Source organism: Poromitra crassiceps (genome assembly GCF_964638095.1).
Source record: "Poromitra crassiceps genome assembly, chromosome: 2".
Classification (NCBI taxonomy): Eukaryota; Metazoa; Chordata; class Actinopteri; order Beryciformes; family Melamphaidae; genus Poromitra; species Poromitra crassiceps.
Window position 1 is genome coordinate 80,729,500 of NC_139624.1, and position 19,497 is coordinate 80,748,996.

A 19,497-nucleotide genomic window follows, 5' to 3' on the forward strand; every position below is an offset into this window, starting at 1 on the left:
CCGGACCCGAACGCTAGTGAATATATGTACAGTATATAAGAATTGTGATGTTTAGCATTCAAAATAAAAGCGACGCAATGTATGTTTTTAAAAGGCACCGCTGAGCAGAAGTGGAAGTCCTGGGCGGAAGATCCACGCTGTACAGGAAGCCTAAAAAAAAGGTACGGCTGTCCCAGAGTCAATATTTATGTGCCGAAATAGACTCTGGGTTCCCAGATTGGGATTCAGTTAGTTATAACTACTCTGTGTGTTTGTGTGTGTGTGTGTGTGTGTGTGTGTGTGAGAGAGAGAGAGCGTGTTCACAAGCATGCATGTTTATGAGTGTAGTCGAATGTGTTTGTTTGAAAAGGGACTGAGGGTCTCAATGCTGTATACGAGGGATCAGCCGAGCAGCATTTTGGTAAACAAACCGCGTCCCTGGGTGGCAACGGCAATGGAACCCTATGGAGCGTGAGTTTTGGGAGGCTTGAGTGTCTGACTCTAGCCGGCTGACCCTGTTTACATTTAAAAAACTGCAACAGTTCACACAACTTTAACACGACATGCATAATTTATTATACAGTACATCAAACTCTTGAGCTAATTCTGCTCTCACTCAGAATGTCAACATATAAGCGATGTGATGTATAGTTTTTGAGATATTAATGTTTGTTTGGCACAACTCATACTAGTTAACTGCCGCGGGGTTCCGCATTTCTGGGTGGCAAGTGACGTCACATCGTCACGTTCGTCCTATAAGCCAATCACTCATGGACCATCCCTTCATAAAGGGGAATTCCACTCATTAGCTTTTCTATCATTTTTTAATTCATTCTTAGTAGAGCTTTGAAATGGTTTTAAATGAGATTGAGATTGCCTTGTTTTTGGCAATGGAAGACCAATGTAGGCCTTTTCAATGATTAACATTTAAATTCAAGGGAATAGGAGTGATTGTCATTTAAGACGTATTAACACAAATTGGTTGAAAGTACAATATGTGACAGGGACTGGTGTTTTGGTTATTAATAAAAAGTATTTTTTTCCCTTCTTTTTTTTTACAGATTATGAAAGTGTAGATTGTAAGCTTTCAAATGCTGTGTCATACATTGAAATCTCTTTTGAATGTTCTGAAAGTTGTTGAAGAAGCTTGGTTTGCCCTGAACGAGCTTAGTTTGCTAACAAAATATAGGTATTCAGTGATCCTAAAACTGTTGTTTGTTATATTGAATGCATTCTTCAACATCTAGCTTGCATAATATGAAATATTCAAAATACAAACTCTTACCTTGATTTGTGCGATTTCACGGTTGCCTACTTGTTACCCCCTTTCACCAGACCGTGTCATACATTACAATTATAGCCATTTAAATAGCTCAATGTCTTTTTTTATACTGCCACAATGGCCTATGCATAAAATAGACATATATGAGATGACATTATTTCCAGTGAACCTACTGTAGTACAAAACATACAACGGAAAAATGCAGAGTACAATAGAGAAGGTCCATGCACTGTGGTCATATGCTGCATTTCCACCGTGTCATGAATATCCTGTTAAAATGTATGTATTCCATAATTTAACGATTTCCCATATGGCGATTCCTTTGCTGAAGAATAATTCGAGGGAGTCTTATCCATCCAGGTCATACCCCATTCAGATACACCCCGCACGTACTTGCATCCAGGGCATGTCCCACACCCAGGAAATTAGCTATTTTTGAAGCTCAGAGATGCAAAGACTGTGAATTCCTCCAAGAGAGAGACTGCATAAATGAATGAGAAGAACTATTCCAGTGCATGATGAAGATGAATGCATGCTACTCCTATGTCTGAGGTCAAGATTCTACAAAGAGCCCTCTCCCATGAGCCATGGGGAATGATGCTGAGTTCAAAGCCCCACACCGTTTCCTTGTATAAATCCCTATCTCCTTGATGTGGGTTTTATTTGAGAGTTGATTACCCTCTGACAGGCTACAATCTCTTTGGAAGGGCGCGAGGTCTGCCAGTTTTGATGGTCAGCCAAGGCATTTGTTTACAGACATGGTGTTTCTTTGTGGGGGTTGGTGCGGATGTGTGCGTGTGCGTGCGTTGCATGCACACTTGTGGGGCAAAACACTTTGGTGATGTGCGCTCATCTGGAGATATAAATCAATATGCTCTCCACTGTACACAGTGTTTTATTGTGATTCAGAACGTCCGCCGCAGCTGCCATCTTTGAAGCGTAGCATTAGCACTGCAAGACTATGCTAGCATCCGATCATTCCATAACACCCACGCAGCAACGGATACAGCCACGCAGACAGCACATCCGTACACAAACGCAATCGTAAGCGTCAGCTCGCATTAACAAAGCACTTCCCACACACCGGTTTGTTTGATTTGCTTGTGCTCCGTCTGGGATTGATGTATTAGCTCAGAGACTTTGATAGAGCGTCACAACAAGATCGAGAAATGGGGCTTTGTGCAATCAATACATGTTTCATTGTGTTCTGCCAGCGCATCTGGATGTTTGTGATTTGACCTCAAATTGTTTGTGCCAGACAATCTCATGATGGCAGTCTGCGGTGATCGCTACTTAAACTCATCAAAATTCCACTTTCTCCCAAAGGTCAGGGAACTTGTTCCATGAAAGCCAGCCAACATGACAGTAATAACCGGGAGATGATGTTCTTTGGCATCGAGGTGGCCACAGAATTACAGCTTATAGTTATTTGCAGTTATCAACTTTGACACAAGCAAAGGAGGCATGTTTTTGCTTGCTTTGACAAATGACCCCCGTGTGACCTTTAAGGGGTTTGAGACAGTGATTCAGTATGGCGTCACTCCTGCTTCGCCCTCCCCCATCCTCACTTCTTTTCTCACCCCCCTACTGTACCTCCCAGATTCCACAATGGCGGTCGCATGCTGGATGTCTTTCAGCGGCTCAGAGCCAAGGAGGGGAGTTACTTCCTGCCCCAAGACCTGGAGCTGTCCAATCAGGAGCTGAGCTACATTGTCAAGAAGGCGGAGCAGTGGCGAGGCTTCAACGGCGAGCGGCGCAAGGTAAGCGACCCACCGCAATCTATCTTCCTGTCTCTCTAGACATTGCTCTTCTCCTCGAACCCTCTGTCATGATTAATTGGACTAATGGCTGTTTTCTTAACGAGAGAATGTGCCAAAAGGTCGTTGATACTAATCTATTAGATTGCTCTATCTAAAGCAGAGAAATTATACTTGGTTGTCTGTAACCGCGGGAGATTTCCGCCAGGGTCTTGGGCTGAAGGGGAGAACTGTGGTGGTGGAATGAGTGGGATACTGAAAGGAAAAGTTAATGGCAGCCATGATGGTATCACACTGTCCATCAATACCACTTTCAATTTGGTCACTTTAACGAAGATATTATGTCCGAGAGGATGTATAGAATTGGCTCATTTTATATCATTAAATTTTCTTTAGTTACATTTCAGAAAGCTGAGAATTCATCTCAGAGGTCTTTAGCTTCATTCTAATTAGTACATGATAATTACCAAAACAGAAACTCGGCTAGCGGGCTGCCTGATTAGTCTGTGGAAACCAATTTCCGAAGATATTTCATTAAAGAAAGACTACTCAATCAACACACACACTCTCTCACGTACGCGTGCACGCGCTATACTGCACAACGGGCATTCTGTTAATGTGAACTAAGCATGGACAACTTGGTGTCAGGGAGTGCAGGATACCAGTTTGCATAAATGAATGTTCCCATGAAATTACTATCGTTGGGAGAGGCTGTCGCATTTTTGACAGCCCACTGTAGGTCGACGGTGATGACACGGGGAACGGCAGTGTATTAGCATGGAGCCTACACCCCAATGTAAAATCTATGCATAGTGATTGAAAATGTGACTTGTTGAGATAAGGGAAATAGAAGGCAGCGATCAAACCACCGCCCCCTTTAATTTATTCTGTAGGATTTGTTAGTGGCACACATCTCTCACTGTTCTCCACGTTCATTAACTCCTTTGCTCCTTGCTTGTTACTAAGTTCGCCTGGCTTTAGAGGGGAGAAAATTCAACCCGGAAACTGCAGCAACACACTGACTGTCAAGCAAATTATGCTATGCAGGAGAGTAAAAACAGGTATGCCAAAAGGAATCCAAAATATGTATGATTGCTAACATTTGATGATCATCTACAATATTGATGCTCCCGGTCTCCTGAGTGAAACCACAAATTGCTCTACGCCCTCTATTTCTCCTGTCAACAGTGTGGAGAGGCAGTCCATACCACACCAATCAAAGGCAGCCAATTGGCAGAAATGCTCAAATATCAATTTACAGTATTTTAGTCGATAACAAATGCAGTAATCTTGGGAATCTATACTTGTCAGTGAAACAGCTATTTGTGTCATAGCCTAACTCATTAATTCAACTGATTTTAATGTGACTTGCCAAAAACTCAGGGTTTAACTCAAGTTCATCTGTGGTTCAGCACTATAGTTGCATTCCACCTAAACCACACCAAGGTATCATCAAAACAGCCACACCTTCCCCTCACTCTTCAAAGTTTTCCAAAGTCTAGGTGCTGATCTCCTGTAAGATTAGCTTTATTGTGCATTATTATTATTATTATTGCCATCAAATCTTACTGACTAAGGGTTTAATTACTGAGGTTCATCTGTGGTTCAGCACTAGTTGCACTCCACCTGAACCACAACCATGACATCATTGAAAACACCCACACACCTTTCCCTCACTCTTTAAAGTTGCTGTTATATAAGCTTTTATTGCCATTATCATTGCCATCAAATCTGGCTGAAATAGCGACCATCATTTTTGATTGGACACAGTATCATTAAGTTACCTCTTTTTCTGTGCCCTGAAACCCACAAGGGGTTACAGTGAGATTCTAATCACAATTAAGGTAATAAAAAGGGCAACAATGAATATTGTTTAGATTGACTGACAAAATAAGTTCGGTGAAGTGCTACTTGTGTACATTTCAATGCAACGTGTTCAGCGTCTGCTTTTGCCAGGTCTGAAATGTGTGCTAGACCTGTCCTGCAAGCCTTAATGATCTACAACCCAGGCTCAGGGAGGTGACTACAGTGCTGCTAATTGGATAGCGATAGCAAATTGGGAGAAAATTGAACCTCCCAATGTTTGGAGGCTTTGCGAGAAATGACACCCGCAAAGTTTGTGATCAAGAAAATGCTCCCATTTAGCTGCTGATGGCCTCTTGCTGTGGTGGTGCTGCTAAATCATCCTTCCATTATACTGTATATCTCCCTCCACAGCAACAATTACAGCATACTTCATATTGTCCCTAATTTGGCGTTATTAAACTGATAAAATGCTAACACATTAAACACATTCTCCAGCGTGATGAAAATTTAGGGTTATTGCATTTCATGATTTTTACATTATTTAGGCGGGCCATTTTTCATCGAAATAAGATGGGCCTTGCCATTATTTCATAATTATTGTAACAATTTCTCCTGTGAAAAAGGGTCACTTTCCTAACTCAGCAAAGACATATCCCTATTAGACTAATTTGCCTACATGCAAATTTTTGTCATTTTTCCCTCATTAACTATTTATCATCGACAGGAAAAAAATATATTCATGGAGGCGAGCAAAGGAGCAGCCCGACAGAGCTGAAACTAATATTTTGCAACTCTAATGATTTTTTGCATCCTTAATTAGATAGAATAAGGTTGATATGATTAGGTCAGGATGTAGTGTTTTTCATTAAAAATACATTTCAGAAACTGTATTCCAAATGTGCCCTTGCAATTAAATAATGAATCCGACGCGTTCCTTATTACGGACCCAATTAATATCGGAGGCGAGGGCGTAATTTTAATAACAGTGGGCCACGAGGCCTTCATTAGCTGAGTGAGAGAAAGAAGGGATGAGGAGGAGGAAAACAAGACACTCAGGTGCAGCTGCAGTCTGCTGTTACAGAGCCACTTTAACAAAAGTTTCTGGAAAGTATATCACACTTGAAAGGGAACATTATGCATTTTCAACACGTCATACACTGTGTCTAATCTGAATGCATTCACTATAGCACCCACTAAAAGTGTTGAGGCTGTATTTCACTAGACCTAGTTTGTACATCATGACAGGAAACCTCTCATAGAAACAACTTAGAAACCTGTATAGGGCATAAGGCAGGTCTAGGACTTCTGTCTAACCTACTTTGTTGTGTATTGCAAGTGAGTGAAATCTAGTCTTCCAGTACCATTATTTATCATCAGTGTTGGGCAAGTTACTTTCAAAATGTAATATACTACATATTACTAGTTACTTTCATTTGAAAGTAATACGTTACTTTACAATATTACTGTTTGTATAGATGAACTCATTACTTATTACACTACTTTTGCATTACTTTGACCAAAATAACTGCAGTAGCAGAATGACATCGCCGCCCATCCCAAAGAAGAATGTAAACCGTCTTGAAGTCAGTATAAACCGTCCAAAATTCTAAATGTTATCCTTTTCATTTGTTATTGTCATCTATAGTGGTTATTTGCATAACAACACACAATTTGATTAGGAAATTATTGTATCTTTATTTAAATATGTGCTTTGATTTAAAAAAAAATACTCGATTTGTAACTTGTGTTACATGACAGAGTAACTGGTATAATATTACTGAAATATTGATAAAAAGTTATATTACTGAGTTACTGCTAAAAGTAATATATTACATGTAATATGTTACTTTTGTAATGAGTTACCCCCAACACTATTTATCATCACTGCTCAGCTCACATCAGAATCAGCTTCATTGGCCAAGATGGTACACATACAAGGGATTTGACTCCGGATTGCATTGCTCTCAATGTACTTACACAAAAAAGGCATGCACAAGCTAAAACAAACAAGGACACGGGTACATTTAAATATTTACATGAACTACTATATACAATAACAAATGACCTGCAACTTCACTCTCATGAGAAGGCATATTGTTCCATTATCATTTGTACATATGGACAATGATGTGATTAATGGAACATTATATATTTAAGGAAGAGGAAAGTATTTGCAGTGCGCTAAGTGAAAAGCAGAAAGTGTGATTTCATCAATAATTATAAAAACTGTGCCAACATCAGAACATCCGGGTTTATCCAGTCAGTGTTACAGTGCAACATTAAGTCTATTTGAGTAAAACACAATTGGAATTATCATCTGGGCTTTGACATTGTTTATGCAAAGTGGCAACACTGAGAAAAAAACAAGCCTGGTATGGGACGTAAAGACAAAATGAGAGATGATTATAATCAATTAGGTTGTAAGCAGTTTTGTGGATGTGCTGTAACTTAGAGCCAAGCCTTAGCAAAGTATCTGTGATGCTGTATCTCCCTCCAGCACTGAAACAATAAAATAAGAATCCACATTCAATAACCAACCTGCAAATGGCCTATTATTATCAAACTTGTAATTTTCACAAGGCGGTCATAAAACATAATCTAATTTTTACTTTCTCACCAATTAACTTTATATTATAGATTCCTCCGTGCCATATGATCATTTGTGTTGCTCCAAGCTTTAAATGTTACTTTGGGGTTAAGACGTCAGCAGTGGAGCTTACTGGCTGAGCAAAGAAGGACACCAACTGTATCTCTGTGCTCATTCATTTGATCTCAGGCAGGAAGGAAGAAGAATCTCTCTCCTCCAAAGACCATTAGCCTGAAGTGTTGTCCATGACAGTTGAGAGAGAGGCCTATATAGCACACCCACAATTGAAATTCTGTTTTAGTCACCATTCATGTTTTCTTCTCCCCTCCTATTTACAGATGTCACCTTTGTAGAAGTCCCACATTTTACTCTCTCAGTGCGCTGCTGTTCCGCTCTTGCTCCACCCTCAAGAGGAACTGTTTGGAAATGAATAGAAGATAGATGCTGGGGTGGGAAAAGTTTTCTAATGGCTATCACTCTTGTATATCTATCGTCAACTGAAGTGAACAGTGGGTGATATTCCTATAGCATTAAGGTTATTTTATTCATTTATCCACAATTCATAGTATTCTGTCACATGGCCATCTTGGAACATCTTGTTAATAACAGGTGATTTAAAGGCCCAATCCGTCAAAACTCACTATTACTGACGCCGGTGGCCGTTAGTGTAACTGCAGGCAGCGTGTGAACGAGCTGACGCGCGGGCACCATACTCGCACGCGCACAAGCAGTTGCCTGGCAACAGCAGAGCTGTTCGTTGCTTTGTAACGTTAACTCATAAAAGTCACTTGAAAACGGCAACCTGGACAATTTATCGGTCAGATCAGCCTCGAGATGCCCAGGAAGGATTCTGGATGAATTAGGGGACGTTATTGTGGCATGTTTGGTCGTGTTTTGGCTTGCGTTGCCTGCGGGCAAGTCGATACTCATGTTAGCAAAAGCCAGGAAATAGCCTGCTCCCCCTGTATGTATGGTAATGCCTGGAGTTGACCAAACTGAACAATCAAACAATGTTTCATAAGCATAACAGTAACGTTAGGCATATTTAGGACTGTTAAATTCATTATCCACACAAGACGGTAACGTTATTAGTGGGGCTGGTGGTAATTTCTATAAATGTAAATTAATATTAGTTAGCCGCGATTAGCATCAAGCTAACATTACTAGTATGTGCAGTCCCACTGCAGTCAGAGCCTGCTGGCTGCGGGAAGAGGATACTCATGTTAACTTAGCACAAGCCAGGAAATAGCCTGCTCCCCCTGTATGTACGGTAGCCTACCGTCAAACAATGTACCGTAAGCATAACAGACAGTAGGCTAACGTTAGGCATATTTCCGACTGTTAGATTCATTATCAACACAAGACAGTAACGTTATTAGTGGGGCTGGTGGTAATTTCTATAAATATAGCTAAATCTATTAGTTAGCCGCGTATAGCATCAAGCTAACGAATCACCACCGCAGCTAAATGCAGTCAAACAATAATGTTCCATGACCATAAGCATAATGGTAGTAACGTTAGGGTTGCATTACTTCACACAAGAGGGTAATGTTAGCAGAGTTTCTGACCAGGTGGTCAGATACTTGTACTACGGAGTGACAGTAAAAATCTTGAATCTTGAAAATCCATTAGCAAGCAGCTAACGTTATCTGGTCAAAACCACATTACAGTAGCTACAAGCAGCAAGTTCCCTTCATGAACCGAAAACACAGTCCTGACTCTAGTTTCCCCCCGATGTCGGTCACATTGCTGCTGTCTGGCCAGACGGGCTTCATTAGATAAATATTTATTTATTTAGTCTGGACTTTTTCTGGAGTCTGTGTTTGTTGTTTCCTTTAGCTAGCAGCTAGCGACAAGCGTAACGTTAAAAGCTACTTCAGCCATTTCCTGTTAGCGTCTAGGACAAGAGACAAGCTCGACGTGAACGCGCGAGACGTCACATCCTCTAGCTGTGGCGGGAGATGCTATCCACTTCGAAACTGCGGTTTTCCATGTATCTTCTGAACGGCTGGTCGGAGAGAAACGCCCCTGGTCGCCATTTTTAAGTGACGTCAAGGCGCATTCACTCAGTGCCAATAATAAACACTTTGTGCACATTTATTTCTCGCCAAAACCAACGGAATGGGCCTTTAAAGGGATAGTTCGCATTTTTGTTTAAGTCTAGCCCTATTTGCTACAGTACTACTACTTACCAATGATGATGTTGATTGGTAGAGTTCTTTCTCAGCATAATCCATGCTGTTACTTGTAGTAGCTCTGGAAAGTTGGTCCAAAAATGAATGCAAGGTCAATGGGGTCACGCTCCTGTATGTATAAGCTGACTGAGGCTCACTAACATTTTCATCCACAGTCACACAAAGTACATTTCAGTGAGCCTCAGTCAGCTTATACATACAGGAGCGTGACCCCATTGACCTTGCATTCATTTTTGGACCAACTTTCCAGAGCTATTATGAGGAACAGCATGGATTGTGCTGAGAAAGAACTCTACCAATCAACATCATCATTGGTAAGTAGCAAATATGGTTAGACTTTAAAAAATGTGAACTATCTCTTTAATAGATTAACAGGTGATTATAATCAAATGACAGCTAATTAATATTGTAAGGTACCATACTGGTAGGAAACGCATGTGACATCATGGTAATACTATGAATAGAAGACATGTAGCCTAAATGGCCAAATTCAAACCTCAGAGGCCCAAAAGTATCTATCTAAGGCAGACAGTGAGGCCTACAACAAGGGCTATGGTGATTGTGTTTTAGCATCTATTTTAGCATGGGAGGCTAGGAAAACCTGTGGGTAGTCCAAAGCTGACTCTCTGTAGTTCTCCCTCATATTCATCTTTGGATGGGGAAACCAGAGCACTGCAGATGAGTCTAAACCCCCCAAATTACACAAATAAAACAAACAAACAAAGATCTCCACCTTCCCAGCACTTTTAGTAGGCTATTGCAATGCTCTGGTGAACATTTGGATTAGCTCTTAGCTAGCGAGTGCGCTAGCATGCTCCACATCATACTGCTGGTTCAGTAATGAGCCCCATTAATTATGTAAAGGCAGTGATGCAGATGGACCTAATTAATTGTCTCCCGTCACCCCGTTGATTACTGTACCTGGAAGGGAGGTGTTAATTTCTGTAATACTTAAGCAGGTACGCAAACTGTTTTGTCAGAGCCACCGCCTTGACAATGACAGAGTAGAGTGCAGTCTCGCCCGCTGCAAATCTCTTTTGCCGTTAATTCACCGAAAGGAAAGTTTCCCGGTGGTGGTGGTGACATTGTGTTAATTGAAGGGGGGAGAGATGAAAGGGAGGAGGGAGTGAGGGGGGGGAGCCAGAGTGGTGTGGCCCTGGAGATGTTTTCGCAACCTGATCGCATCAACATTTGCGTACCTCTGTGCCGTTTGTCTCCGTATGTCTAGGTAATGGGTTACCGGCGGGCGAGTTTGGGAACACCCAAGGTGCTTTGCAACAACAGCATGGTCGGTAGGAGGGGGGGGGGGTGAACCTGTTGAGAATCAAGCAGCACAGATTGGAGAGGAAATGATAACTAGTCTGGGAGGCTGGTTGTTAATCATATAAAGACACATTGTGTTTTCCATCTTGATCTCCAGTAGAGTAGCTGTCTGATGCCACCTGAGCAGATTTCAACCTAAACACACTCTACATTCAAGTTCTAAGCTGCCAATTGTGATCGTATATTCATGCTACTGTACACTGAGACACCAGAGACATCCTTTTTCCTCCTACTTACCCCATGACAACAAATAAATGAACAAATCTTCTCATCACAAAAAGTTCATTCTGAAATATTTTACTGATCATATATACTCATGTACAGTAAGATTGTATGTCTTGCTTTTCAGAAAGAAAGAAAAAACATTAAGAAGAAATTATTTTGTAGATAATGCAGCCTACTTTATGTAGGCTGCATTATTATTATATATTATAGTACTGAAGCTCAGAAGCATCCTTTCATAATAATCATAATAAAACATCCCAGCATGTAATGCAACCATACCAATAATACGCAGAATACAGCACATGTTGAATTCATCTGCCTTATGCTGTGCAAATGGTACAGTCAAGTGAGTCTGAGGCCACCTGAGACTCCAACCTCCAACCCTGGTGAAGGAAGAGCAGGTTTGGGAATGAAAGGTGGACAGAGGGAGCAGTAAGCCGTGACAGGACACACAGGAACCGCTGTCACACAACAATAGAACCCTCAGCTCCTGGACAGGAACCCATAACAGCAACACAGGAACCCCAGGAGAGAGGAGGAGCGGAGGGCTTCCCTGAAAGAGGAAGGCTCATCTTGAGTCAAAGGGCGTGCTATGGTCTATATTGTGTGTGTGTGTGTGTGTGTGTGTGTGTGTGTGTGTGTGTGTGTGTGTGTGTGTGTGTGCGTGCGTATGTGCGTGCGCGCGCGCGCACGCGCGTGTGTGATTGGCTACTTCTATGTGTGGGGTCACCAGAGTGCTGCATCTCCCAACCCCCCTCGACCCTCTGTCAAAGAAAGACACGTGGTCTGCCTGTTTACATATATACCGTAGGTACACATGTTTACGTGTTTGCATGTGTGCACACACTTATGCATGTGTGAGTACATGCATGCAAACCGTCCCGCACGCTTTTGCATGTGCGTTTCACATTAGAGTGGCTTCTTCAATTACAGCGGATGTTTTGTGTGTTTTTTTTAGTGGACAGTGCTGAGGGGCCTGATGGCCCCAGGCTACGACAGGCAGGCAGGCAGGCAGGCAGGCAGGCAGGCAGGCAGGGACAGCAGCACACAGCAGTCACAGCCAGAGCATTAGAAGCTCAATATGAGATATGACTGCACAGGGCTGCATGCCTCTGTTCCTGAAAAGGTCATGGACTTTGCTGGGCAGTAATGTGTGAAAGCACAATGGTTAAAAAAAGAGCGGAAAAAATAGGGAGAACAAAACACACACAACCTCTCTCCTTCCCAAATTACATGTATAGGGTTTGTATGGACATGCACACACACATACAACACGCACGCATGCACGCACGCACACACACGCACACACACACACACACACACACACACACACACCACTCAAACTGACCGCCTCCATTCAAAGTGGTGCTAGAGCCCTGTCACTGTCCATTTATAATGAAGACAGTCACCGAGGGGGATGCTAGCCAAGGGGTCAGCATGGCTTGCAGGTGATTGGAGCAGAGCAGTTCTTCTCAAGATGCTTGGCATTACTGTTTAAAAAAAGACAACAGATAAAGAGAGGGATTCTGTAATCACAATATTGGACATCACGGCTATTGAAGTATAACTGTACATCTGATTCCTGTTGATTCCTCAGCTTAGGCACCAGTGTTTTAGCTATTCAAACTAATATTACTATACTACTATAAACAGAAAATATATATATTAAGATAGCACAATAGGGATGGGTATTGTTTTGTATTTTTTTCGATACCGGTGCTAAAACGATACTTTTAAAATGGTACCGGTGCCTAAATGGTGCCTGAACCAATACTTTTAATTTTTTTATTTAAATATTTAAAGAGCAGATTTAAAGTGGATTTTTCTTTATTTAAAAACAATTTCAAGTGGCACGCTCCAAATGATAATGTTAGTGAAGGTGCATGCATCACTGGTTTCAGAGCACCAGAGGGCAGATATTTCATTCAGCAGCACCGGTTGTAAAGGTACTGGTACCGGGTTTCGGTACCCGACCCTACTGATCAGCAGCTCCAGCCCTGCCAGTTCTTTATCAGGTATGACTGTCCATCTTGTCTATGATGGAGGATAATGAGCTGAGGTGCTTGTGTTAATCATACAGTAGCTGTACAGTTAGTGCAGTAGTGCTTGGCTTGGTTTTCCTTGGCAGTACTAATCCATAACAGAGGTCAGCATGTAGCACACAGATGCTTGGATACACACACACACACACGAGTGGAGTTATACAGTATTACAATTACATGCTGTCAAATGACCAAAATTCATTTTTGCAACAGACAAACATAAAGGACATCTATTTTTGAGTTCTTATGTGATCACATTGACATTCTCACACACACACACGGTAGATGTTTTTCCCAAAGCTTGAGGTTACAAGTTGCTTGTTTGCAAATCCTCTCCAGCAGCAAGGAGGAGTGCCTCGTATTGTTGTCGACGTTTCACAAGGTGACGCCCACACTTTTCTAGCATGTGCTACACCGTCTCATCCCAATTGTAGACCGAGCCACAGTCGCAGATAGAGAGAGAATGGGAAAAGCGTTCCAGTATGAACTCGTCGGTGTGAACAGTTTAATTACAGGGAGTGTCAGCCCGACTGCTTAATGTGTCCCTCACAATTAATCCAGGGAGAGGATGTCATTATCTAGCAAAGCCCGGGCCTGGGCAGGCTTCTCTGTCAGAGGGAGGCAGGGAGGGAGGGAGAGAGATAGTCAAAACAAGGAAGCGCCTTCGGTTAGCAGCCCGCGGTCCACTTCCGTGTCACACAGGAGGATCGGTAAGATACTTAGAGATCTTCTCAAAACACCGCGTCCTGATTCGTTTTGGGCCCTTTCCCTCTCATGGCTCCGCCTGTCAGTGAGGAAGGCCCTTTTCCTTTCATTTCATCATAATATGTTGCATCGCCTGTCAGCTGTCAAAACACGTCCAGCTGGAAGAAGCCAAATTGACTCCACATGTTTTCAACACTTCGGGCCACCCTTCCCTTCCCTCCTCCGCCTCCCCCTGCTTCTTCTTCCTCCTCCTCCTCCTCCCATCAGGCCAAATCCTCAGGAACCCTGGGCCGTTTCTCTTGCCACGGCGTAATGCAAACCAGAAGGCAACAAATTGGACTGTCGGCGAGCGAGAGAAGACTTTCGCAGCAGCTCAGAAACATGGCGAGCAAAAATTAAGAGGACTCATCTCGCGCCATTTCCGGAGGGTTTGCGACCGCACCGCCTGGCTTACATTTGTGTTGCGGGGTGGGGAGCCGGGATTTTAACGATCATTTTGATAGATTAATGTTAGATTTGTAGTCCAGTGAGAAGCAATTACGGAGGAAACAGAAGTTACTTATGCCAGTTGAAGAAGCATTACAGGGCACTTGTGCGAAAAAGATTTATGAGCTGTGGCATGTCACACATGCATACATACTGTATGTGTGTAGGCTCAAAACCAACACACACTTACACACACACACACACACACACACACACACACACAGCTTCTGACTCCAGAGGTTTTAACTACTCCAATTTGACAGATTTGATTCTTTGTGACGATCCGTCGTGAGTCACTTCTTTCCCCCCTCTCTCTCCCTTGCTTTGCTTGAAAGAGTTTGACCTTGGCTGAGTCCTGCAGCCTGGAGGGGATGAGGAAGCTCTGGTGATTGTGACAGGTGTCGCATCTTAACAGCCCCACATGACATCCCGAGGAGAGATAAGACGTTTGGAGATTTTTCATAAAGGTTTTACTCATAACCTTAAAGACATTGCAGCGTGTGTATGTGTGCGTATGTACTGCTGATTCCCAGCCCTGTTATTGGCTTGGATACTTGTCACCTCCAGCCTGCGAGGCCTGATGAGGTGGAACCTACTCCAAAGTCAGGTTTCACATATCACAGGCAGTGCTCAACTCTAGCATCTGTCTGCAGCATCTTAATGAACTCCCCAAAATGTTAAATGAGCACAATGTCTTAACATTTTCTAGTTAGGATTTTTAAGTTAAAATCCCTGCTCCGGATGAAAAATACGAGAACAATGTTTTCCTCACCATGAAACGTGAAGGAAACATTCCTAGAAACAGGTAGTAGCCTGGAATTGAACTAGTGCAGTGGAAGGTGAATGTGTGTGGTTTGGGTGGTGGGTTGACGGTATACTGTACTGTATATGCCCTCAGTTCAATCCAAGTCATGCCAAGATGTGTTCTAGTGTGAGCACAGTTTTAAATTTAAGACAAATTGTTTCATATGTAACCAATGACCACAACTTTACCCTAATCTTAACAAAATTGTTTTTGTTGCCTAAACCTTAAAATTGACCATAACCAAAGTGGTTTTACTTGCCTGAACTGAATCATTAGCAAACCTAGCTAACCGTGTCCAGTTTGTGCTATTGTCACATAATCCAATTGCTTTCTATCTTCACAAATGTCTGCAACATCAAATCTACATTTCAGAGTTAGCACTCATATCACACAACGGTACATTGCGATGGTACTTTTTGTAGCTACTGTCTCTGTCAGATGCGTGTACTCTTAAAATATTGCTGTCTCTGTATTTCCAATGAGGTTCCATCAACCAAATGATGCAGAATAAGTTAAGTTATCCTTTATTTATCCCCATGGGGAAATTCATCCTCTGCATTTGACCCATCCTCTACTAGGAACCTTCCTAGAACTAGGAGCAGTGGGCAGCCGCAGCCGCAGTGTAGCGCCCGGGGACCAACGCCAGTTCTTTTGCCATTGCCTTGGTCAGGGGCACTGACAGGAGTCTTAACCCTAACCCGAATAAGCATACATATTCTATATGTGCATATACACATCTGCTTTGGTTATACAAAGGAGATTGTGTCACCTACTTTGTATGTGTTAACCTGTTTGGCTGCACCGTCAGTTGGCAATGTTTACATCTGCTAGAGTTACAGGCTTGAGCTTTCACATGTGCAGCTGCAGTGAAATCGCTCAATATATCAATCATCTATAAATCAGGCATTGACTCCGTTCAAATAAATCACTGTTTCGAATGTCTCACTATTTACCCTGCTTTGCTGTGCGCCTTACTTGACAGCAGTTAGCTTTGATCAATATATAGTAAGTAGGCAGACATTCTGATCAAGATGGTAATAATGATTAAAATGCAGATGTCATTCATTTGTGATTAAATATCCTGTTAGATGTTATAAAAAAATGAATGACATATCATTTCCTTTCATGAATAAAGTTGCAGGTAAACTTCCACACGCTCCACAACAAACCTGGAAAAGTGATCTCCTCAGGGCCTTGGGTGAGTCAGACTGGGGTGAGTCAGACTTGGGTGAGTCAAGGATGGGCTGCTCTCTGAGTTGTTTACTGTAGGCTTTATTTTCCCGCAAAGGAGATTAGTAACAGTGAATTATGCATATCTTATTTTCTGGATTATCTCGAGCACTCAGAGATACTATCTCACCAGAAAATCTCTTTTAAAGTCGTTCAATTTATTCCGACTGTAAATATAGTCATTGTTGCTTGTTTATCTTTTCTCGAAGTCCAATTTAGTCTGTGCCACTTTGGGACGGAGTCTATTATATCGCACCGCAGCTATGATTATTCATGTTGAAATATTTATAGACAATAGCCTTCGCTTCATAGGCACAGTAATGAGAAGAGGTTGGATCAGCCAACGTGAAAATGCACTGTAGCGTACGAGCTATTTTGCCACTGTGTGTGTATATGTGAGCGTCTCTGCATGCCAATATGAATGGCTGGCCTGTCTTGACCATTGGTGCGTTTAAGCAGACACAGACCTTTACTTCAGCCAAATCAGGCCCAATGTGTGCATCCACGCCATTCTCAAGCTGCTCCAATTAGATCTGCCGCCCGGCCACATATTGGCCAAATTTACAATAATAGCATATCTGTTTCCATTCTAATGGCTGACATTGTCTGGTTTATCCATGCGTGTGCGTCGGTGGTCCTTAATGCTTTGTGGTTTAGTCTGTTCTCAGCCAGCCAGTCTTTAGACTCTTTGTGTTTGTGTGTGTGTGTGCACGTGTGTGCGCGTGTGTGTGTGTGCGCGTGCGTGAGTGTGTGTGCACGTGTGTGCGTGTGTGTGTGTGCGTGCGTGAGTGTGTGTGCGTGCATACATGCATGTATGTATTTATTTGTGTGTTGCATGAATGCTGTCTGTGTGTGCCTATTTATTTGTGTGTATATGTATGTGCGGTATTGTTTGTGTGTGTGTGCCTGTGTGTGTGGGTGTGTTTGTGTATTATCTATGACCCTAGTGCATGTGTGTGACTGTGCGTGGATATGACCATGAGCGTATGTGGGCACACGTGTGTACAGTGACAGTCTGTGTCTGTTGCATGAACCCGATGCACAGCAAACAGGCCTTGAACCAGGGCCAGCTCTGACAGGGTGTCGGTGGTGGTGAGGTGGAGACAGACAGGGTGGTGGTGGTGCAGTGGAGACAGACAGGGTGGAGGTGGTGGAGTGGAGACAGACAGGGTGGTGGTGGTGCAGTGGAGACAGACAGGGTGGAGGTGGTGGAGTGGAGACAGACAGGGTGGTGGTGGTGCAGTGGAGACAGACAGGGTGGAGGTGGTGGAGTGGAGACAGACAGGGTGGAGGTGGTGGAGTGGAGACAGACAGGGTGGAGGTGGTGGTGGAGTGGAGACAGACAGGGTGGTGGTGGTGAGGTGGAGACAGACAGGGTGGAGGTGGTGGAGTGGAGACAGACAGGGTGGTGGTGGTGGTGAGGTGGAGACAGACAGGGTGGAGGTGGTGGAGTGGAGACAGACAGGGTGGTGGTGGTGAGGTGGAGACAGATGGGGTGGAGGTGGTGCAGTGGAGACAGACAGGGTGGAGGTGGTGGAGTGGAGACAGACAGGGTGGAGGTGGTGGAGTGGAGACAGACAGGGTGGAGGTGGTGGAGTGGAGACAGACAGGGTGGAGGTGGTGGAGTGGAGACAGACAGGGTGGAGGTGGTGGAGTGGAGACAGACAGGGTGGAGGTGGTGGAGTGGAGACAGACAGGGTGGAGGTGGTGGAGTGGAGACAGACAGGGTGGAGGTGGTGGAGTGGAGACAGACAGGGTGGAGGTGGTGGAGTGGAGGGACTGACCCTCTATAGCTTAGAGAGCCTCTGTACAGCACACACTCCTCTCCTCCCCACCTTCCCCCAACTCCCTGCTGCCTAGCCCCAAGCGCCCGCAGGCACTGGAGATGCACGCATGCGTTGCCTCACTGTGTGCGGCTTTGTCTGTTTGTGTGTGTGTGTGTGTGTGTGTGTGTGTGTGTGTGTGTGTGTGTGTGTGTGTGTGCGCGTGTGTGTGTGTATGCGCACACGCGCGCGCACTCGTGCGTGCGCGTGGATTAGGATCTGTGGACAAAAGAAGCAACCATGTCTACCTCTCCTCTCACTTGGCAATAATCATTGATGCTCCTTTCTGCTGGATCTGTTAAGCTAGCATGCCCACTGTGTGACTGTCCTTTGTTTAGATAGAGAACATGCAGTGAAATCAGTGCCAAATGGAAAGACAAATCTCTAACACCGTGATATTGTGGCTCCAATAGAAGTCAAATAGATGGAGAGGATATTTTGACTTAAATCAATATTCTGGTGGTCATTCGGGTGATGGAAGACGGCTTCCACAGAACGGTTGACAAAGTTGTGAAGAAAATAAGCAAATTCCAAACGGCATGGGATTCAGAATGCTGATGTGTTCACATCAGCATTTACTGGACTCGACAATCCAGTGGCACTATTCACACGTGAAACACAATTCCACAGCAGCATTATTATTATGCAGCCATCTTTGTCCAGAAAAAAAGATGAGCATGATACACAGGGGAGGGCCTTCATGTCCCTCTCATTCTGTAGTGCCATGGACACTAGTGATGCGTGGGCCGCAGTTATAACCGCGCTGACCGCGGATATCCCACCCCGTGGGCGGAATCATAAAAACAAACATTCTGATTAATAGCGGATGGGTTGCGGGCGGTTGAAACGATGTATCATTAATGAGGAAAAATAATTATTAGTTATTATTATTATTATATAATTATTATTAGTTCTCTAGTCTATGAACGTATTTTAAGCTACATTTTTCGTCAGGCACATTCTTAGTCACCTATTGTAGATCCCCCAAAAGGCCCACGGCCGTAAACAAAACGATAGCCATGTGCTAGGTTGCTAGGCTCCACTTTTAGTCCATATATGGTCAATGATGTCACCCTCAAAAAGGAGTCTCCACTGAAGACGTGTTTGAAGAGAAGACACGTTCGTATTTTCCCATACAATGAGGCAATCCAGCAAACTAAACTTAAAGCTATAGCGTTAGCCGAGTAAGCTACATGAGGGCAAGTGGTGGACTGGACATAATACAGCATGGAAGTTTATTGGACTGCAGCGA

At 43.4% G+C, this 19,497-nt stretch overlaps 1 protein-coding gene across 1 annotated transcript in view; it reads left to right on the plus strand.

Moving 5' to 3' along the window:
* The window catches only part of ofcc1 (orofacial cleft 1 candidate 1), a gene marked incomplete at both ends in the record, with an annotated part of 195,334 nt that overhangs the window by 158,622 nt on the left and 17,215 nt on the right, over window positions 1-19,497 (plus strand). Inside the window, one exon of the mRNA XM_083663163.1 lies at window positions 2,862-3,021. Coding sequence (XP_083519289.1) covers window positions 2,862-3,021 — 160 coding nt within the window. The remainder of the gene's footprint in view (window positions 1-2,861; window positions 3,022-19,497) is intronic.